This window comes from Callithrix jacchus, chromosome X (genome assembly GCF_049354715.1).
Source record: "Callithrix jacchus isolate 240 chromosome X, calJac240_pri, whole genome shotgun sequence".
Classification (NCBI taxonomy): domain Eukaryota; kingdom Metazoa; phylum Chordata; class Mammalia; order Primates; family Cebidae; genus Callithrix; species Callithrix jacchus.
In genome coordinates this window covers 8770716-8793675 of record NC_133524.1, presented here as the reverse complement: position 1 = coordinate 8793675, position 22960 = coordinate 8770716, and the positions used below count along the sequence as shown (strand labels likewise).

At 37.3% G+C, this 22960-nt stretch overlaps 1 protein-coding gene across 4 annotated transcripts in view; it reads left to right on the top strand.

The window, feature by feature from the left end:
• The window catches only part of ANOS1 (anosmin 1), a 191388-nt gene that overhangs the window by 98464 nt on the left and 69964 nt on the right, over positions 1 to 22960 (top strand). For all 4 annotated transcript variants that reach the window (XM_035287640.3, XM_035287639.3, XM_002762611.6 and 1 more), the window contains one exon: positions 7404 to 7466. In XM_035287640.3, coding sequence (XP_035143531.3) covers positions 7404 to 7466 — 63 coding nt within the window. The remainder of the gene's footprint in view (positions 1 to 7403; positions 7467 to 22960) is intronic.

The following is a 22960-nucleotide window of genomic DNA, read 5'->3' as shown; positions in this document are numbered from 1 at the left end:
CAGAGGAGGTTTTTCTTTTTTAACCTTGCAGCACAGTGATGTCAGAATCATGCTGTGCAGATTCAATTCTGACTTTCACTGGGGAGAGAGGCCTGGCTGTTTAAGCCCTTGGAATGCTGTGACTGGTGATTCCAGTTGAGTCACGCAAAAACTGATCTAATGAACACTTGAGATTCTGGATGCACAACATGGGTCCCCTTAATTCAGCCTGTAAAAGCTGGCTAATGGCTCTGTCAGGACTCTTGAGTTATTTTGATTACCTGGGGGCCAGTGTTGGAGAAAGTTGAGCAGTGGATTTGATAGGCTGCCAAAGGATACAGATGCCCCATAATCAGATTATAATTTTTACAAATTGTGTGTGTGTGTTACATTTTGGGTTGGAAATTACATGTACAGATATTTTCTAGCCCTTGCTGATTTTTGAGCACTTTGATTAAATATACATTTTTATTTTCACAGAGAAAAATCTGTCTTGCTATGTATATCATTTTATTAAGCTGTCTGTGCACCAGTAAATTTCCCACTGAGGATGAGTTTTTTGTGTCTTTAGTAAAATGTTCACGTGAGGATGTAAGCTTCCTCCTATGAGGAAAAGTCACCTACCCCCTCCTTTACTGCTCTGTCTTGGCCAAACACCAGCAACATCAGTTTTCCCTCATTGAGCTTTTAATAAACACAGACTGATTCTGCTGATTTTAGAATTCATGTATCAGTGTAGCCAGGGAGTGAACATACTACTGAAAACTCATACTTACCTAGGACATGCCATGCAGTAGTTTGCAACTGCAAAAGAAGTAGGTTCTATCCATTTCCCATCTTCCTTGTGAGGAACATTTTGCTTGGATGTTATCAGAAGGATTTATGTAGTATAAAGCAGGGAGAGATAAAGAGGGTCCAAGAGGCAAATTGAACCACAGTGCTGAGTGACCTCAGTTCCTGTGTTTTGTAATTAGAAGTGACGACAGAGAAGCAGAACAATTGGGATCCCTTCAGAGTCACCTTGGAGCTTACCTGGGACTTCCAAGATGACTGAGACTATGCTGGGTCCTCTACTTTAGGGTTTCTGAGGCTGTGGTTAAACCACCAGTTTATACAGCCTATTAGAACTGACTTTACAGAACCTAAAAGATTCTAGGTTTTGTCTCTTCTTAAACAATTCCTTGGGAAGACATATCATCCACTTGGTATGAGGTTTCAGATCTGAAGCATTTGTCTTTAAATCTCTGTTTATTCCTATAGGGCCATTGATAGGAACTTAATTTTTTTTAATACTCTTTGCTCATAGGTTTATATCAATAATAGCTTTTTAATAATGCCAGCTAGAGAAAACTTGTAATTTGAGATTTTAAATAACTTTAAGATTATTTGATGAGTTTGCTTTTTTTAATTTTAACTTTAAAATACACGCTAAGAAAGTTATCAGAACAGTGCACAGAGCTCCCATATACTTATCATCTAAGTCAGGCTATTGCAAGCTCTCTGTCAAAGAGTGACACTTCGCTGGCTTCCTCGTCTGTTGCAACTACTCAACTCTGCTGCTGTAGTGCAAAAGCAGCCACAGGCAATATACAAATAAACAGGCATGGCTCTGTTCCAATAAGACTTTATTTATGAAAACAAGGGGTGGGCCACAGTTAGTCCCTGGTTTCTAGTTGCTTAACCCAATATAGACTTACCAGTTGTTACCTTTTTTCCTTTTCTTTCTTTCTTCTCCGTTTTTTAAAATTTTTTTGCTATATTTGCTTCATCATATTCTCTCTCTCTGGATATACACAAATGTATAAGGTATACAAATATACTATGTGTATATAAACATTCACATGCTCTTGTAATGATTTTTTTCCAACTATTTGAAAAGAAGTTGCAGCCATCATGATTCTTTACCTCCAAGTAATTAAGCATGCACTTCTTAAGAACAAGTGCATTCTCTTAGTAACTATTAAGAGAATGGAATTATCAAATATACGTGATAACACTGATATAATACCAACATCATTTGATAATAATATTATCAAATGTAGAAGATTTAACATTGATGTAATACCAATGTCTGATCTATGGTCCATATTTAATTGTCCCGATAATGTACTTTATAGCCTTATTTTGTCTAATTCAGGACCCAATTCATCATTATGCTTGGCATTTGGTTGTCATGTATCTTTAGTCTCCTTTGGTCTCAAACCGTTCCTCAGTCTTCCTTTGTCTTTCAGGACACTGATATTTTTGAAGACTGGGGCTAATTGCTTTGCAGATTGTTTGGTATTTCCTCTTGGTTAGATTCAGACTCTCTATATTGGGCAGGAATCCTGCCCCTGTGAGATGCTGAGTCCTTGCTAGTGCATCCTTTCAGGAGACACATGAATTTCATTCTGCTTTTTACCCCCCATTCTTGGAGGCAATATCTTTGATCCCTTAGTTAATGTGCATTCTGCTAGTTTTCTACACTGGAAAGTTACTACTTTCTCTTCATAATTAATATCTTTTAAATTTGAGCAGTGACTGTGGGAATACTATTTGAAACTTCAATACTATACTAAAAATGCCATATTAGAAGGTTGGGGTTGAAAAATATGAATGCAAAGAAAGTGTGCTTTGTCTTCCAGATAACAGAATTCTATGACTTTGTCTTCTTCAAAAAACTTAATGATATGCATGATGGTATCATTTAAGTGAAAAAGAATTACACTGAGAGTATGTTTTTCTGATAATAACTATCTTGAGTAATTGCTTTCCTCTCATTTACTTATGTAGTTTCTAAACACTTCCCCTGAAACTCAAAGGACTCCCTTTGTTGTGAAAAAGTAGTTATGATAAAATGAGGCCCGGGTTTCCTGATAAGCTTCCCTGTGAGAGAGTCATTACCCTTCGGATGTTTCAGAGCTAGTTGATTTGTGATGTGAACTGTCTCAGGCCTGATGCTGTTGTGCTGGGCTGGCAAGCTAATCCTCTGTGGTTGAGGCTGCAATGATTGTTCAACTGCACTTCGGAGGGCTGTCTGCCAAAATATTTCATTATTTTGGCAAGACACAGTGCACTTTTCGACACAGAGGACTGTAACAATTTCTATACAGTACCAATTTAGAGTTGGAGGGAGGCCATGAATACTTCTAAAGGCAGTAGGATGCACATATTTTAGGAAATATATTTTTGGGAGAAAAAAAAAACAACTTTCATCTAAAAAGCAGGTGTATGGTTTTTCAGAGAAACTTGCTGCCATTAATTCAGAAAACAGAAATGGTCTTTGCAAACATTTGTAGATAGCGTGATTATATGATATGAATATATACCTGTAAAAAATTAAAAGTTGGAGGTTTTTGTTTGTTTGGTTGGTTGTTTTGTTGTTGTTGTAGTTGTTGTTGTTGTTTCTTTGCTTTTTTTTAGAAAACTCCAAGTCATACCATATGTCCTACAAAAGGGTACTGTGCTCTGGTGTCAGGACATCCCTTCTCATTCCACGTTCTGGCCACACACAAGAATATTACCACCTCATTCAATCTTAGCTTTTGGAAATGTGGGCAAGAAATTTGGCACTTTAAAAACAATTATTAGAACATGCTTGAGAGACTGGAATTAAGAGAAATTTGAATTTCTTTCCAATTAAAAGTGAAAAACTAGTTAAGCATTAGGGAAATATGAAAGAACTGTAAAATAAATTCTCCTTATTGGTCCCCTAGAAATGGAAGAGAACTAGATTCAATAAGTACCTACTATGTGTAGCTACCTTAAAAGGTGGTCTTTATAAATTTCATTTGAAAAAAGTTCACCTGAATAAATATTTTTTCACTCTTTTATGTTTCAGAAACCTATAGTTAGAGAGGTTAAAATAAAACCTGAATGGGAAAAAAATCATTTAGCATGACATACATGAGGGATTTTAGACCATGTAAGCTAGCTTCTGGACATTGTCATGGCAGTAAACTGTCATGGCACTGGCGGGAGTATCTTTTAGCATGCTAATGAGTGCATAAGGAGCACATGGGCAACCAGAGGTTGCTTTCATTTACCTACCTGATTTTTGTGGGTTTTGACTGGCTTCTTTACTGCATCCTGTTTCATCAGTGGGGTCTTTGTGACCTGTATCTTGTGAAACCAGTCCTGCCGGCCTTCTATCTCATCCTGTGACGAAGAATGCCTAACCTCCTGATAATGCAGTCTAGCAGTTCTTGGCCTCATTTTACCCAGACCCTGTTCAGGATAGAGTCCTTCAGGTTCTGACACCTCTGGCAGGGCTGCTGTCTTTTGATATACCTTTTTTTTAATGGCTTGGAGAAGTAGGAAGTTTTTTGTGTGAGAGAAAATGTGTCATTGTTTTCTCTCACATCACTTTAGCTTTTGTTGAAATCTTTTTTTTTTCTTTCTGGCCAGAGTGTTACAGAGAAATAGACTTTTGGTAAACTTATTCCGCAAACATTTACTCAGATGATTGTACGTAGGTTGTGCTTGTCAGAGAGATTTCATGGAGGATTATTAAAAGAAAATGTTGGCTGTCATTAATGACATTTTGAAAAATGTCTTTAGATACTGCTGATTACTAGTTATTGGAACTGAAGCAAGAATGCAATTAAAATAGAGCTTTAAATGAGTTACATATACCAATGCTAGACTTGGCAGAGCTTCTGGGTTAATAGCAAAACAAATGTGTTATGCATTGCTTCGATTAGCATTCCAGAAATATGCCTGTTTTTTGTAAATGGTATTTGTTTTGTATAAGGTATTTGACTATTCCACAAACTCTCAGGACCGTGGTTATATGGTATGATGGAGATTTCAAAGGCTTGAGACTTTTGGGCACTGATGTCTATAGTTGAGAAAATGTAACTGTGTATGCATGTAGTAGCATATTTTCATAATTTATATTTGTAGTAATGAGAGAAAACAAAAATTACATGCTTATTTTGAGACACTGTTGTCCACATAGAATTTAACAATTTCTTTATGGAATAAATGTTTGTTGGATATTTCTTGAGTGAAATGATAAAGACTTACCTTGCAAGTGGCAAGAGTGTCATGTATTCATTTAAAATAGTCTTGAGGAAGAATTAGGTCTTAGCATGCTTATTAAGTAACCACTAAACATTTTTGCCTTGGAGCAAATGTCTAAAAAAAATAAGTCACCAGAGCTCTGAGGACAATGCATTGATGTAGCCTCAGGAAACAAAAAACTAGCTCTTTAAGGAAATCATAAGTAAGTAAGATGATATGTTTTTAAATGTTTTGTTGCTATTAGAAAATTGTTTTTGTTTTACAGTTGCTATATTGGTAAAAAATTTGTTATTGAACATGCTTGGGAGAGATAAGCACTATAACTTGGGACAGGCTCATATATGTCTTAAAAAAGGATTATTAAAAGAACTCAAGTTTTTTAAATTAAAATAATAATAAATTGTTTTCATATGCAATATCACTGACTATGAAATCTCAAATATTCTTATGAGAAATATACGTCCTTAATGACACCTATATGAAGCAAGAAAGAGACATTATTCCAAAGAGTAATGGGCTGGGGATTGTTCACAGGCAAAGATTCAGCTACTTGCAAAGTCTTTGTCATTTCACTCAAGAAACATCCAACAAGCATTTATTCCATAAAGACACTGTTAAATGCAAACATCAAATTTGATTGCAGTTCTTTTTAAAGTTTAGAAAACATCAGAATTTTCTGTAGAACTTGTTAAAAGAGATTCCTGGGCCCTGATCCCAGAGACTCGGACTATAGGTTGAGAATGAGGCCCATGAGTTTCCATTTCATACAAACTCCAACACTGTCAGTCACGGATCACACTTTGAGCAGTATTGTTATAAAGAATTGACAGTTGGCACAGGGGCAGTTGATTTCATATATATCTTTGATTAAAAAATGGCAATTAATATTGAAAATTTCTTTATAGAGTCTTCCAGTGTGTCTTCTAACTATGTATTTTAAAACATGGACTAGGTTACGAGAAAATAGAGTAAAAAAGTATATTGGTTCACCAAATATCCTGAATTCTGCATTATATATATCTGAAATTTAACTGAGAATTTCCACTGTGATTAGAAAATTTATCAACAATGAAATAGAAGTAATATAGATAAAATAATTACGAATGTATGAGCGCTAGGGCTATGCCTATATTTAGATGACTGACATCTGACTATATATGATTAGTAATGTTTACAACTTGCATTTAATATAATTTTGAGAATCAAGTTTCCATGCATATAAAATGTAACATTTTTTTTCAACCATGAGGCCTAGCTACTGTCAATCAGGCACACATAGATATCCCATATGTACACAAAGACTATATATACTTTATTTTTGTTTTTTGAAACAGAGTTTCACTCTGTTGCCCAGGCTGAGTGCAGTCGCCCTATCTCAGCTCACTGCAACGTCCATCTCCCGGGTTCAAGTGATTCTCCTACCTCAGTCTTCCGAGAAGCTGGGACTACAGGCAAACGTCACAATGCCAGGCTAATTTTTCTATTTTTTCATAGAGACAGAGTTTCACTTTGTTGGCCAGTCTGATCACGAACTCCTGGCCTCAAGTGACCTGCCCACCCTAGCCTTCCAAAGTGCTGGGATTACAGGCTTGAGCCACCTCACTTGGCCTCAGACTATATGTACTTTATATTTCATGTATATGTATAATGTATATACTATATATTAGTAATAAACTATACATTATATGTGTATATAATTTGTTTATTCAGCAATCTTACTGTGTATTATTACAATCATTCCTGAACAATGGAGTCTGGCTAGTGTCTTTATTAGAATGTATATAGTAATAAGTTATATGCATGTATGTTTAAGAATTCTTCATTTTCTGTTATGAAACTCTCATGTCAGAATCTAACAGATTTATTCAATGTATTTTAATGTAGTGAATAAACTGGATGTATCTGAATGCTGTTGGATTCATTGATGCAAGGACACACATTAACAATACATATGTGTACATACATTTAATACAATGCATTTCACTTACTTATAAAAGAGTATATGAAAAATAGCCAAATGCTGCCAATCTAAAAGAAATGTAATATTAAGTTTTATGAAAAAAAAATTCTTCAGAAACAACAAGCTTTAGAAAGTATTTCTTAATGAATAGAAAATATTTCTTACCCCAATTCCTCTGGCTGATGGTGACGATCATTGCTTTCCCTGTAAGTCACTGCCAGGCGGTAACATTTCCTTTTCAATTATGTGGAAATACATTTTGTGTCCCCATTCTGTAATGATGCCTTTGCTCAGATTTATATTATACCCAGTTAAAAAGAGCAGCTGATTCTTTGGTGTTCTAAACTAACCAGAATAAAGGAGCATCGAAAAGCCATGATTACAGGTGAATTCTTTTTTCCTCTTGGCTTTGCTTTTCTGTTTCCATGTTTTATTTATTTTTATTGTTCCTTCCTTTCAGTGCCTGGAGCCCTGCAAGGAATCAGGGGACCTGAGGAAACACCAGTGCCAAAGCTTCTGTGAGGTACGAGAACGTCAGTGGTACTTAAATCGCTTGACCCAAATCTGACTATGTTTACATGGGGTCATGGGCATGAATGGGCCCTCCTCTTATTCTTCTGCAGCTTGGGGAGATCATTTACTGCAGGTGTGTGTGGGTATATGTAAATTCACGTAAAAAATATAGAGCCTTCATAAAACCTGGCTGCCCACTCCTTGCATTATTGGCTAACCAAATCAAACCAAAAAAACAAAACAAAACAAAAATTATGTGTGGATGGAAGACTAGAAGCTTTCTAAAGGTATAGTTTGTCACCACCCTCCCACCTTACATCATAGCTACTCTGAGTAGTTTTCACATGCTTTTGAAATATTCATGCCATTTGGGAGAAGAGACTCATATTATTGCTCATGGTGTTTCTCAAATATTTTCATCTCTTTGTTCCTTCTAGGGGTTCCTCCCCATATCCTGGGCAGAATGCTTGCCTGCTTTTAACTGTACAGGAGAGAGGCATCTTACTTCACCTAACTATCAGTTAGATTAGTATTTATCTATTCATCTATTCAGCCAGCCAGCCTGCCTGCCAGCAACCCAGTCTGCTAGCCAGCTGGCCATCCATCCATCCAACCATCTATCCATCTACCCATCCATGCATCTATCTATCTATCATCTGTCTCTCCATCCATCCATCTATACATCCATCTATCCACCTATCCATCTATTTTCTATTTATCTATCTATATCTTATTTATCTGTTTCTCTATCCATCCATTCATCCATCCAGCCATCCATTCATCCATCCACTCTTGCATCCACCCATTTATCTCTCTATCATCGTTATTAGGAGAATGTATAATACTATCCTAGAAGACCACTGTCTAAAATCACCAATACTGCAAAAAATGAGAAGACCTGTTTTACTGGACTGTTTTCCCCAGGGAATACAGGGGACACAGGCCATATACCAGCATGGATTCTGCTGATAAGTAACCACAAAGATGCAAGGCCAAGCAGACTGCCTGGTTCCAAGGATTCCAAGGACAGTGGACTTGAGAAGTAGGAGAATCTGAAGGTTGAGGGGGAACAGTAGAGAATGACTCAAAAGAGTCCACCTTGGCAGTCAGGAAAGCTCAGTTGAGAGTCTTGGCCAGAAGAGGTGCCCCCAACATCAGAATGAAATGATGTTATGGATTATCTTTTAACAGAACTTGGGGCTGAAAGAGAACTCTTGCAAGGATCCAAGAGACATTGATCTGGTCTTGACCCACTGAAGCAAATAAATACTAGTGTAATCCTGTTGCCTGTGTTTCACTCTGGATCTTATTCTGAGAAGATGACTGCAGAATTAGGGCAATAATGGATTCATCAATATGTATGGAGTGTAAAATATCTTTATAATCTTACCTGACCTTTCTCATACTCCTATAGTTAAGCAAAGCAGATAGTAAGTCCCCAAGAGTTAGGTGTGGAAGCCAGAAAGGACTGGGAAGTTGAGGCTCCTCAAATGAATGGCTTGTCTGCAGCCAACCCTCCAGGTAGAAAGGCTGGGCCTAAAACTCCTGTCCTCTGACCCCTCTCACTGATTGTTTAAGTGTTGTTCCTGGTCAACTCCACTTGGTCAATCACCAGGGGTCATAGTGGGTTTGGGATCCTTGAGACATAGAAAAGATGCAGAAGAAATAAAACTGATGATTTGCTGCAAGGACAAGGAGAGTGAGGCCATCTCATGGCTTTGTTTGTGTTCTGCTTTTACCTTTCTATGTTCCTACTTTAACTATTTTGAAAAGATTTATTCATTCATTCATTCAACATGAACTTTTTGAATACCTATATTGTGTCCTGCAGTTTGGTAGAGATGTGTTAGTAAACAAATCACGCAAAAATTCCAGGCTTTGTGGGGCTTGCTTTCTACTGGATGGAAGAGCTCAGTTCTGAACGATGGCAACTTGATTCTAATCCTAACTGCAAAACCAATTTACTCTATAAATTTAGTCAAATCAATTAACCTGTGTCTTCAACCTCATTTTTTTCAAATAAGGGATTTATCCTATTGATCTTACATGGTGTTTGTTAAAATAGATGATGAATGTAAATGTACAACACAAGAAGTTATCAAGCTGTACAAAAGTAACAGAATGATATTTCCTTTGTATTATGTGTTACAGGCTTGAGAGTCATAGCTCTGTGAGGTATCTAAATCAACTATTGATTCTGAATTTTTTACCTACATTGGTAATCCTTATCAACACAATTAGAGCACACTGTCTAGTGGAGTGACTGTTGTGCTCTTAGCTTTAATTTTCTATTCTGTTCCATACACAAATTATACATCTATAGGCATGAAAATAGATATTTATGCAATCTTTTTTTTTTTCAGTTGCCCAGGCTGGAGTGCAGTGGTGCGATCTTGGCTCACTGCACCCTCCGCCTCCTGGGTTCAAGTGATTCTCATTCCTCAGTCTTCCAAATAACTGAAAGTACAGGCATGTACCACCATACTCAACTGATTTTTGTATTTTTACTACAGACAGGGGTTTTGCCATGTTAGGCAGTTCTCAAACTCTTGGCCTCTGCCTGCCTTGGCCTCCCAAATTGCTGGGATTATAGGCATGAGCCACTGCTCCCAACCTATTTATAGAATCTTGAGGAAGAAGCTGTTTCTTTTATAAATTTATTATCCCTAAATATCAGTGATTCTGGGCTGATATTTTTACATCTGATCTCTGAGAAGGAAGATATAACTGAAAGTCATTTGAAACCTTTTTTCCTATAAATTTCAAATTCAAGAGCAGGTTTCTGTAACTGCCATTCTCTGAAGTAACTGTGAGGTGTTCTGAACCAAATCCAGTTTATTAAAATGGGACTCAGGTGTTGAAATTGTGATGGGTTCTGGCAGGAACGGTTAATCAAAACTTGAAAGGTGGGGAAAGCAGAGGCCAATTAATGTGAGGAGCTTTGTTGAGTTGCTTCAGCCCGACGGTTAACTAACTCCCGACCTGATGTTCCATTTTAGTGGCTTCAATTGTTTTTACATCCCTGTGTGTTGTTTTTTTTGCGTCTGTTTTATTTTGCAGTAAGTATCTGACTATTGTGTTGAAGTAGGCTGAACCTTGAAAACACTGATGGCTGTTTCAGCACTTTTAAGCCTAGTCACTTATTCAGACAGGTACAATCCCATTCATCCTCCCCATTCTCACAGTATTTGTTAAGAATGCACACAAAGTCCATATTGTCATGACTCCAAGCTTTTCCTTTGTAAAAGTTCAGAACTAAAAGGAACTCTAGATTACAATATTCTTTAACTGAAATAATTACACCTTTAGACATGTTTGACCCAATATGTTTATTTGCAGGGCAGTCTGAGCTTATTTGTCTTCTAAGCCATAGGTTTGCAAACCATGAGTTGCAAGGCAAACTGGCCTGCCTCTTATTTTATAAATAAAGCTTTGTTGGAACACAGCCACACTGGTTTGTTTACATATTGTCCATGGCTGCTTTTGTGCTACAGCAACAGAATTGAGTAGTTGTAAGATTATATGGCCCTTATAGCCGAAAATATCTTTTATCTGGCCCTTTATTGGAAAAGCTTTTCAATTCCTGTTCCAAGAAAAAGAACAGGCTGAGCAGTGACTACTGCCTGTAATACCAGCACTTTGGGAAGCTGAGGCAGGAAGAATGCTTGAGAACAGGAGTTCAGGGTTGCAATGAGCTATGATCATGCCATTGCAGTCCAGACTGAACAACAAAGTAAGACCCTGTCTCAAAACAAAAAAGAATAAAACAATGAACAGTGATAATTAGGTCACAAAACTCACCTAATCACAATGAAGAAGTTAAATGTTTGTGTCAGAACAGGAATAAAATTGATATATTTCAGCAGTCCTCTGGATTATATGACATATTTTTTTCATGAATCAAATTTTTGGAACATGAAACATAATGATAGACACGTAGGCAGATAGATTCTGTTTTGTTGGTTTCAGTTATTAAGTAACCATTATCACTGTTCTCTTATTTTCAAAAAGCTTAAAAACCATGATAAACTATTTTTTTTTACCAAGTAAAAAATGTACATTTTCCTAGATTGAAACATTCATTTCTCACAATCAATGGAATCTTAAATTTTAAATGGCAGTATTTTCTTTCTCATTCTTAATGATCTTAGTTTTGGTGAAACTTTATCATTATTTATGACTTGCCTCCTTACTGGATAAAACAGCTTCCATCTTTGATTTTTTTTTTTTTTTTACCACAGCAGTGAGTTTTATTAGGGATTTCATTAAGGTTAAATTTCTAGGAATGAGGGAGTCCTAGTTAGAGGGCACAAAAGCCCATGAAGCCTCCTCAGATCTCATACTGAACCACCAGCTCAGGTTCTTTGGAGGGATGGCTGCCTCGTTCCAGGTATACATCAGTGTAAGGATACTGCTTTGGTGCCACAGGCTGGTAGACAAGGTAGCTATGCCCTACCCAGAACATCAACATCATGAAAACCACGAAGCCAAAGAGCTGCCTACACATGTCATCCCAAGAAACAGGTGTGGGGAACGTATCCACACGGTTCCTGATATACATTTCTAGATCCCAGTGTATCATTTCATCCAGTTCAACTTCATGTCTTGTTGGTCCCAGTCATACCATGGATCCCTCTCTTGCTGTGAGCGGTCAGGGACTTTTGGGTAGCAGCCGCCATACCCCATGCCATCATCTGGGTAAGGCTCGTACTCTTCCACACACATATTATACATCTTGGCAGCGGTGGTCTGTTATATTTTACAAGCAGATGAGAACTATTCACAAGAGAGGGTTATTTGATGTTGGTGGACAGAGGGGGAAATTGCTAAAGCACATGACCTTAAATGGTAATGTCTACCATTGTGTGTGTGGAGGCAGGTTTGAAATGGGAGCAGGCTTCTATGTCCTGGGACAGTAGATGCATGAGAATTCATGGGTGCATGAGATTTTAATGCATCAGATGCAGGTGCATTGGTGGGTGTGAAAACGGCATCTGTGGAACTTCTCTTTTGAATGCTTTACTTTTCTCAGTGAAATAGGAATCAGGGTGACCAGCTGAGAGTAAGGACCAGACAAAGGGATGTAGGCTGAGGTAACTGACACATAGACAATTTTCAAAATGTTAGTTTTTAACATTATAAATAATAGGATTTTATTTTTAGAAATGATAATCATTGGTCTTTTACATTTTTGTAAAACTTAAAAGTGTTACTTGTATGTCTGGATGGTGTTACTTGGGCACCAATGAAGAGACACAGAATTCATCTAAGTCTTCTTTTAACTTAGAGGGCGTAGTAGTAGTAGAGTGGAAATGTTTTGAAGAATGCTTGTGAATTTTTATAATTATTATGAGGTTTTCTTTGCCAATCACCATATGATGGGTACAATCTGCATTGTATCAAATTTTATAGTTCTGGAACATAAGCTTTTTTTCCTTTTTTAAGTACTGTGACTCAATTTTCATTGGATTTTTGTATTACTCTGGGGAGTATCAAATTATTCTAGAGTCAATGGTAGGAGAATTGATGAGTTTTGAAAATTTATGGGACCAAGAGTGGAGATTTTTTGGAATGATTTAAAGACTTAAGTGTAAAAAGAAGCGCTAGGCAAGTAGGCACAAAAGGAGTTAGGGGAATACCATGAAAATTGCAAAAGCACTAAGTAAAAAAAAAAATTAATGCATGTAAAGCACTTAACCAGTATCTGAAGACAACACACATTACATATATATTAGCTACTTTTACTATGAAAGAGGAAGACATGGTCAACACTTTTTAATTCTATGGCAGGTCAGTGAGATATGAATTGAAAGGGCTCACCCAGTTTTGTAGTTAGGAAGTCACCAGAAATCTGTGTGGGAGACTTTTTGTGGAGCAGTAGTAAGTAACACATACAAGTCTGGGTTATAGAATAAAATGTAAGGAGGAAATTCAGACCAAATACATGCAGCTCTTTCTCTTTTGAGACAGAGTCTCACTCTGTCACTTAGGCTGCAGTGCAGTGGCTTAATCTTGGCTCACTGCAACCTCTGCCTCCCCAGTTTAAGTAGTTCTCTGCCTCAGCCTCCTGAGTAGCTGCGATTACAGGCATGTGCCACGATGTCTAGCTATTTTTTTGTATTTTTAGTAAAGACAGGATTTCACCATCTTGGCCAGGCTGGCCTTGAACTCCTGACCTCATGATCCACCCACCTCAGCCTCCCAAAATGCTGGCATTACAGGCATGAGCCACTGTGCTCAGCCTACATGCAACTCTTTCTGTAAGTTTAAAGTCTTTCCCTAAGACTGCCTCTAGAGCATAGAGGAGAGAGAGGAGGCTGTGGTTAGGGGGAATTAGCAGTTGAGAAAGTGATTTTTGTGTTTTATCTTGGAAAGACTTGAATATATTTATATGCCAGAGGAAATAAACACTGTCAGGAGTGTGAAGTCAGAGATACATGGAGCACACACTAGATAACTAGATTTCTGGAGTAAGGAACTAGTGGTGAAGGAAATTTCACTAGTGGTGAAGATGGAGAAACTGCATCTGAAGATGCCAACTCCAGTGTCCAGCATGATCCAGAACTGGCCATTTCAAATTTGGTCATGCACACAAATCACCTAAGAATTTGATTTAACACAGATTCTGACTCAGTAGGTATATGGTGTGGCTAGGAGAGTCTGCATTTCCAGCAAGCTCCCTGGTGATACTAATGCTGCTGAACCAAGGCCTAGCCTTTGAGTAGCAAGTATGTGGATGTCCTTCTTGGATACTGGGGCTCCCTATTTTTAGGGATAGCCATGTTTGTGCCTATAGTGATACATACCTGTGGTCCCAGCTACACAGGAGGCTGGGACAAGAGGTTTGCTTGAGCCCAGGAGGTTGACACCGTAGCCAGCCATGTTTGTGCCACTGCACTCTAGCCAGGGTGACAGAGTGACACCCTGTTTTAAAAAACAAACAACAAAAAAGCACTTACTTGAAGTTTTCTACCAGTTCCATGAAACTGTCTGTGATTTGTACATATACCTACTAAAGGGATTGCTGAGTCAAATGGTATTACTAGTTCTAGATCCTTGAAGAATCACCACACTGTCTTCCACAATGGTTGAACTAATTTACATTCCTATCAACAGTGTAAAAGCATTCCTATTTCTCCACATTCTCTCCAGCATCTATTGTTTCCTTTTTTTTTTCCCTTGAGACGGAGTCTTAGACTGTTGCCCGGGCTGGAGTGCAATTGTGCAATCTGGGCTCACTGCAAACCACCTCCTGGTTTTAAGCAATTCTCCTGCCTGAGCCTCCTGAGTAGCTGGGATTACAGGTGCACACTACGCCCGGCAAATTTTTTGTATTTTTAGTAAAGACTGGGTTTTACAGTGTTGGCCAGGCTGATCTCGAGCACCTGACCTCGTGATCCAGCTGCTACAGCCTCCCTAAGTGCTGGGATTACAGGCATGAGCCACCATGCCTGTCCTCTTTCTAACTTTCTAATGATCGCCGCTGTGACTGGTGTGAGATGGTCTCTCATTGTGGTTTTGATTTGCACTCTGCTTCATTTTAATAGCTTTTTTAAAAAGATCATTTTGTTTTTGCATCCCTTTTAAGTAATCTTCTATGGTGTCTAACATTTTAAAAATCCTACTTGGCATATTTTTCATTTCTTCCTTTTTACTTCTGGAAGTTCTGTGTAACTCTGTTCTGTATCTTTCATTTCTGTCCTCTGTATTTCCATGTTTTCGTCTACATTCCTGGGCATATGGAACATATTCATATTAGCTATTAAATGTCCTTTGCTGTTAATTCTATCATCTGTATAATTTCTGGTCCTGCTTATGTAAATCTCTTTTTCCCCTTTTTGTTTATGTGTCACAATTTCCTGCTTCCTTGCACACTGGATTATCTTTGATCGGATGTCAAATGTTTGTGTTTTGAGTTTTGCTGTATCTTTTTACAAAGTGTTAGACTTTGTTCTGGCATGTAGTTAAGTTCCTCTTGAGATTCATTTTCTTCTTTTGAGGTTTCTTTTAAGCTTTCTTAGGGCGGTTCTGAGTAGCCTTTAGACTAGGCCTAATTTATCCCATTTTGAAGGTGATACCCTTCTGAGGACTCTAGCCAATCCTTCGTGAATTGTGGATTCTCTCCACTCTGGTTGAAATGGGAGTTTTTGCTAGAATGGTATCCTTTATTGCTGTCCCAGATTTATGCAGTTGGAAGCCATGCACATTCAAATTAGTATTCAGCTAGAAATCAAGCAGTCCCTCTGAACCCCTCTAGGTTTCTCTTCATGCAGTTTCATCCTGCTTGATATTCTGCCCACAAGGTTTGGCCATCTCAGCCTCAAGCTTTAATCTCTTTCTCGGCAACTAGGAAAAATTGCAGAGCTATCTTGGGATCAGCCTTCCTTGCGCTGTGGATTTGAACCTATGTCAAACCACTCATTTTTTGGTAAAACTGCAGCTCATCTCAGTTGTGTCCTTTTAGGTTTCCTTGTTTTGTGCTACCCATTGTCCAATGTCTGAATAAAGTGGTTGTATATGCAAGAGGCCTTCAGAAAGTTCATGGAAAATGGAATCAAAAGACAAAAATAAAACATACAAGCTTTGTTTCCCAACATAAACTCCATCAAGCTTAAGATAGTTTTGTAAATGATGATACCAGCCACTTAGTCCATCCATAAAGAACTGAGGGTCCTGGGAATTTAAGCATGTCAGTGTAGGTTTTGAAAAAATAGTATTCACTGAAGAAAAATGGGTGCTCTTTAAAGATTCTTAAAAGAACAGGAAACAAAAACAAGTCAAAAGGAGACAAATCAGGACTGTAAAGTGGATGTCTAATGATTTTCCACTGAAACTCTGGCAAAATTACTTTTTGATGAGACGAATGAGCAGGGGCATTATTGTGGTGGAGAAAGGCTCTCTGATGAAGCTTTCTCAGGGATTTTTCTGCTAAAGCCTTGGTTAACTTTTTAAAAATACTCTCATAATAACATAACATCCAATGTTTACTTTGGAGCAGGGTTTTACCATTAAAATGAAGTGGAATTTGGCTCTTTACATCGAAAAGTGAACTACAGGACATAGAGTTTGTGCACAGCCTGTATAAGCTAGCTGAAACTGGCTTGTGGTCTGCAGTTGCTTATCAGAAAATAATCTTTGTAAGGCCAGGCTTCTGACCAATCAGAGCTTTAGAGGTCTGGGTTATAAATCAGAGTTGATAGCTCCTATTGTTAACAAGTTTAGCTGTAGAAATTTAGAAATGGGTCATGCCAACCAAGCCCTGAACCCTCTACCCATAGGTAACTTGGTTTCCTTAACCTTAGCATACCTCTTAGTTGATAAGGGGGCATCTATTTTGGTCTCTCAGATCATAACCACTGGATGCCAATAGCACCTTCCTTCCAGTTGTGAGAGACAAAAGTATCTCCAGATATTACCTAATGTTCCCTGGGAACCAGTCCCTTAACTTACGGAATTTGCACTTTCTCTCTTTCATAATGAGGAAATTGTATTCTATTTATGTTAGTGTATTGGTCTGTTTTCATACTGCTATAAAGAACTGCCAGAGACTGAGTAATTTATAAAGGAAAGAGATTTAATTGACTCACTGTTCAGCATGGCTGGGAGGCCTCAGGAGACTTACAATCATGGTAGAAGGTGAAGGGGAAGCAAGGCACCTTCTTCATAGGGCAGCAGGAAGGAGAAGTGCCTAGTGAAGGGGGAAGAGCCCCTTATAAAACCATCAGATCTCGTAAGAACTCATTCACTATCACAAGAACAACATGGGAGAAACTGCCCCCATGATTCAGTTACCTTCACCTGGTGTCCTCTTTGACACATAGAGATTACAGGGACTACAATTCAATATGAGATTTCGGTGGGAACACAAAGCCTAACCATATCAATTAGTTTCTGTTTCATTTTGTGATGATCCAACCACTTCCAAGGTGGTATAATATAGTAGTGTATAAACAAAGAAATAAGAAATTTAAAGGAAGATCTCTAAGAGGTAAATATGAGACTTTTTTTTCTTGTAACTTGGATGGATGTGATGAGTTTGTAGAATTTGACAGTGTCAGTGTTTGCAAAATTCTTCGAGATGAACAAAGAAACTGAACAATGTAAACCAAAGAGTAAACAACTGTATTTGACAGCTTTATAATTTGTTTCTCTTTAAAAGAAATTATTTACATGATGATTTTAGGCCATATATAATTAATGTACATGGATTCCCATTGTTTCTTGTAAAATTTCTAGAACCATGTTTAAAAATTCTGATGCTAATAAGGGTGGCTAGCACTGATTACACCTTTATTATGTGCTACGATTTGTGCTGTTTTGGAAGCTTTATTTAAGGCTTAGGATAATATTTTATCCTCCTTTAATATTTTGAAGAAACTGACACTTGCAAATTAATTTTACCCCAAATTTATACAGCAGTTATCTTCCTTATGTATTTGTCATGCTCCGAAGGGGACAGGCTGTATTTGTTTCTCTTCCCTCTCTCTTTTTCTTCTGTTTTCCACATCATTTTTACCTGTTTAAATCATCAGTATTCATGATTTGTCTTTAAAATTTTGTCCTTGTTTAATTATTTGTTGATCTCATGCTTACATCTGTAACTTCCTGTATCTACCTTTATTATAATGTAAACTAAACTGTTTATTGATTTTTACCTGTTTGTTAGTAAACGTGTAAACTATGAGCATAGTGGGTCATCATTTTCACAGTTTCACCTGTTCACCATTAAATTCCTAGTACCTAGAATGCCAGTTTGGTCTACAAATCAGTATATAAATGGTTCAGTGGGCTGAATATTGCATTGGCATTCTTCGTAACCACTACTAACAAATGCAGAAAGTAGGGGAGGGAAAGAAATCATAGTTCAAATGTGGTACCTGAACTATCTGTAATTCTCTAGGGATTTGTGAACTTCTTGAGCTATTTATGTGCCTCATAATCTTCCAGAAATCTTGCAGCAAGATTCTGAAGTATGCTGACTCATACAAGGTGACACACTTGTTTTCAAAATAAATAGAAGAGCCAGGCCAGAAAGAAGGAAGCCAAGGTAAACATAAGTAAGATTACTATAATTGAAAGAGGTGGGTATGTACTTGTAGAAAAGTGAGTTCCCTAATATACTTGTTTCTGATTTTCCCCTAATTTTATATTATTCATGGCCAATGTCTATAATTTGCCTTGGAATCTAATTAATTACAATCACAGCTAACAAATTGGTATTTATAATTGTATTTCCAAGCTGATTATAATAATCCTTCCAAGCATATATTAGTAACATTTGAATGGAGAGTTATTTTTCTTCTTTCATGCAGTGTTTAGATGCCTTCTTTGAAAGATACACTTGGCAGTTTTGCTTAATTTTTTTAAAAATATACTCTCTTTTTTTTTTTTTTTTGAGATGGAGTCTCGCTCTGTCACCCAGGCTGGAGTATAGTGGCACGATCTTGGCTCACTGCAACCTCTGCTCTGGGTTCAAGCAATTCTCCTGCCTCAGCCTCCCCAGTAGCTGGGATTATAGGCATCTGCTACCACACCCGGCTAAGTTTTGTATTTTTAGTAGAGATGGGGTTTCACCATCTTGGCCAGGCTGGTCTTGAACTCCTGACCTCGTGATCCACCCACCTCAGCCTCCCAAAGTGCTGGGATTACAGGCCTGAGCCACTGTGCCTGGCCTATTCTCTTTTCTTTTTTGAGATGGAGTCTCACTCACTTTGTTGCCCAGGCTGGAGTGCAGTGGCACAATCTTGGCTCACTGCAACCTCTGTCTCCTAATTTCAAGATTCTCCTGCCTCGGTCATCCAAGTAGCTGAGATTATGGGTGTACACCACCACAACTGGCTAATTTTTTGAATTTTTAGTAGAGGTGGGGTTTTGCCATGTTGGCCAGGCTGATCTCAAACTCTTGACCTCAAGTGATCTACCTGTCTTGGCCTCCCAAAATGCTGGTATTACAGGCATGAGCCTCCACACCCAGCCAAGTATACTAACGTATACTATTTTTTTAATAGAAACTATACATACCCATTAAAAATTAATAAATCAGACTTCACGGAAAAGTAAAACCAAACCATCACTCCAGACTTACCATGTAGAAACAGACATGGTTTACCATGCAGAAAAGTGTTGACACAGCAAGGCCAAGACTGCTCTCCTAATGCCTACTTAAACGACTGGCCACTGGCTAGCACCTGAAAGCTCTGTGCACACTAGCTTCAAATAAATGCTTAAAGTTTAATATTACTTGAAGGCAAGAGAAGACAGAGAGACCCCAAAATATTAGAAAGAAAAGATTATAAAAGGTATTATGAGGTGGAATTATTAATCTTTCAATTCCATATTTGTTTTATTATTTATTGATGTTCTAATATTAAGGAAAGGTAAGTCACACACATAGGTTTTCTCCACCATTTCTTCCACCTGCCAGTTTTTCTAACATATTATTATTTGAAAATTCTTAATTTTATTATTACAGCAAGTTCTCCCTCCTAATCATCATTCTTACTTTATTTAATTTTAGTTTCATATTTATTGTACCCAGAAAAATGATTAATTTTACTGATTTTTTCCACTTTCTTAATTTTATAAATTTAATTCATATCTTTGTCTTTAAAAAGGGGTCTATAGTATTTTCTTTATGTTTATGGATGAGAAATTTTACTTACAGTTATATCTAAAGTACTCTTGGATTGGACAACTTTTTTTCTTGTATAAATATTACTTCATTTTATCTGGGTACTGAATATTGTACTAGCCCATTTGTTCTTGGTTTCTGTTTATGATAGAATGGCTAGGTTTTGCCATTGCAGGATACATCATCCGCCACTGCCCCCCACATCCCCCAAACACACACATACACTCACATAGAGTTTATTTTCCTCAGAATTATATAGACATTGCTTTGTTAGCTTCACATACTAAATTTAGTAGGGAGACATTTGGTAGCAATAATATTTTCTTCCTCATAATGAGCTCACCTTTTTTACCTGGATTCCCAAAAAATTAGAATTTTCCCTTTGGAGTTCAGAAGCATAAGCTATATTGCAGTGTTGCTTGTTCTTTTCAATTATTCCTGGAATATAGCCTGCTCTTTGATTTATAATTTATTTCTATTTCATTCCTTGATTTATCTTTTTATTTATTTATTTATTTATTTTTGAGATGGGGTCTTGTTCTGTCACCCAGGCTGGAGTGCAGTGGTGTAATCTTGGCTCACTGCAACTTCCACCTCCCAGGTTCAAGCGATTCTACCACCTCAGCCTCCCGAGTAACTGGGATTACAGGCACCCACCACCACACCTGGCTAATTTTTGGATTTTTAGGAGAGACGGAGTTTTTCCATATTGGCAAGGCTGGTCTCAAACTCCTGACCTCAGATGATCCTTCATATTTCTAGTTTATTTCTTAACTTCATGTTTTTGTTTTATTTCACATTTTATATTTCTGTTTTTAACTCTTTTCTCTTTTCATCTCATTTCATTGTCTCACTACCTTGTCTTCACACTCTTATATTGAATTCATTTTCTCTTCATCTCGCTGTGCTTTGGTAGTGAAGTCTTCAGAAATTTGGAATCAGACCCTCTGGCTAGGTTAGGGAGAAGGCGACATGAAGATGAAGGTAGCAGTGGCGGAAGTCAAACTTTAACAGTTTTAACATTTTCAAAGTGCCCAGGACATGTGTACAAAGACATATTTAATGGAAGTTGTTCAGGTTGCGTTTTCATTTGAACATTTGAAAGAACTTAATCTTAACATTTTCTGATTTAAAAATTTTAAAATCTCGTTTAACAAAAACTTTTATGTATTAAGATAGTTTTCCTTTCACTACAGAATTGTTTATGAAAGCTCATTCATTAAAAAATAGGAATCCGTTTTAATACTGCAGCATTTGTACTGTTGCTTTTTAATATACTGAAAATATAAAAGGAAGGGCGTCTGCTATTTTTTTTTATGTCACTGACTCCAGAGACATTGTACAAAGAATTAGTGACATACTTTAAGTCAATGATTGCTTGGTGTTTAGAATATCAGTTCTTTAATTTTGAGCATCCTGAAATATATCTTTTGTACATACAGAGACTACTGTTTCAGAATCAGATTTTCAGTAACCCCTGGATTATAGTTTGAAGTGCTTTAATTTAGTTACCCTCAGTGGTCTCTAGGAGCTTATGTACTTTAAAATTTTCTGTTTATAAATGAATTTAGTTTTTCTGTATCTAGGTAAATGGAGCTATTCATATACTCAGCATAGAATTAAGATTAAAAATTTGTTTGCTAAAGCAAAAGAAAAAAAAAGAAGAAAATTTGGAATCACCCTACCATCCAAGTTTAAGATTGCATTTTTGAATATTCAGGTTATTTCTAAACATGTAAAATCATGAAATCTAATAACTGAACACAAATTAGAAAGTTATTCATCCAGTGGATTTCTAGCCTTGGGAAGACATTGGGACCATCTGCGGTTTTTTCCAAAATGCAGTTTCCGGGGTCCATACCTGGAATGCTGAAGTAACAGGTCAGAAATTCACCTAGGACATCAGTTTTAGAAGCTCCCTGGGAAATTCTAATAGGGAAGCAAGCTGAGAGCCACTGGGTGAGGCCAGTCTTCTTATTTTACTCTGAGATGTGGTGGGGCCCTCAGAAAACACTGGCTCTAATTGTTGCCCAGACTTTTATGTGTTTTGTGATTTGGGTTATATTATAATCTCCCTGAGCTACTGTTTCCCTGTTTATAAAATGGAAATAATAACAATTGTGGGAACTGGGGAGGATTAGGTGAAATAAGAAAGCAAAGCAGCTGGGGTAGAGTGAGGGATGTGGTAGACATCAGTATCTACTGGCGATTAACTGCCGCTGCTATGATGATGGTAAAGATGGTGATAGCGATGGTGGTGATGACAGTGGTGATAATGATGGAGCACTCACTGTAGTCAACCATCATGGTTGTTGACTAGGAACAGGAAGAGAAGCCCCCCATGCCCTGACTCTTTGCAAAGGCAATTATAATCCTAGAGAATTGACATATGGTAGAAGTCTGTTGAACCAAATAGCCAAATGCAATGTTCTCCTCATAGCCGAAGCCTTGTATTTATGTGATTTTAAACACGTTAAGGTACTTTACTGAATTGGATGTCTTTATCATTCCATGATTGCTGAACAGATTATTTTACTGTACAATACCTTGTTTATACCAAACTAAACAAAAATAGTACTCTCTCTTTTTGAAAGTATTCAAGAAATTTTATCTTTAGCCACTCGCCACAGGTGGATAAATTAATGTTTTATTCATTTTCTTCTGGAGCTTAGCATATTACCCAGGTAAGGCACTAAAAATCACATTTTAGTTTTTAGCTCTTAGGAGATGACATGAAGAAGGGATTTATGAGGACCCATTAATACTGCATATTAATATATAGTACGACATATATCTATTCCTTAACATACGAAGGATCTTTTACTTAATCCAATGCACCCTAAACATATTATTCTTTAACACTTTGCTTTATC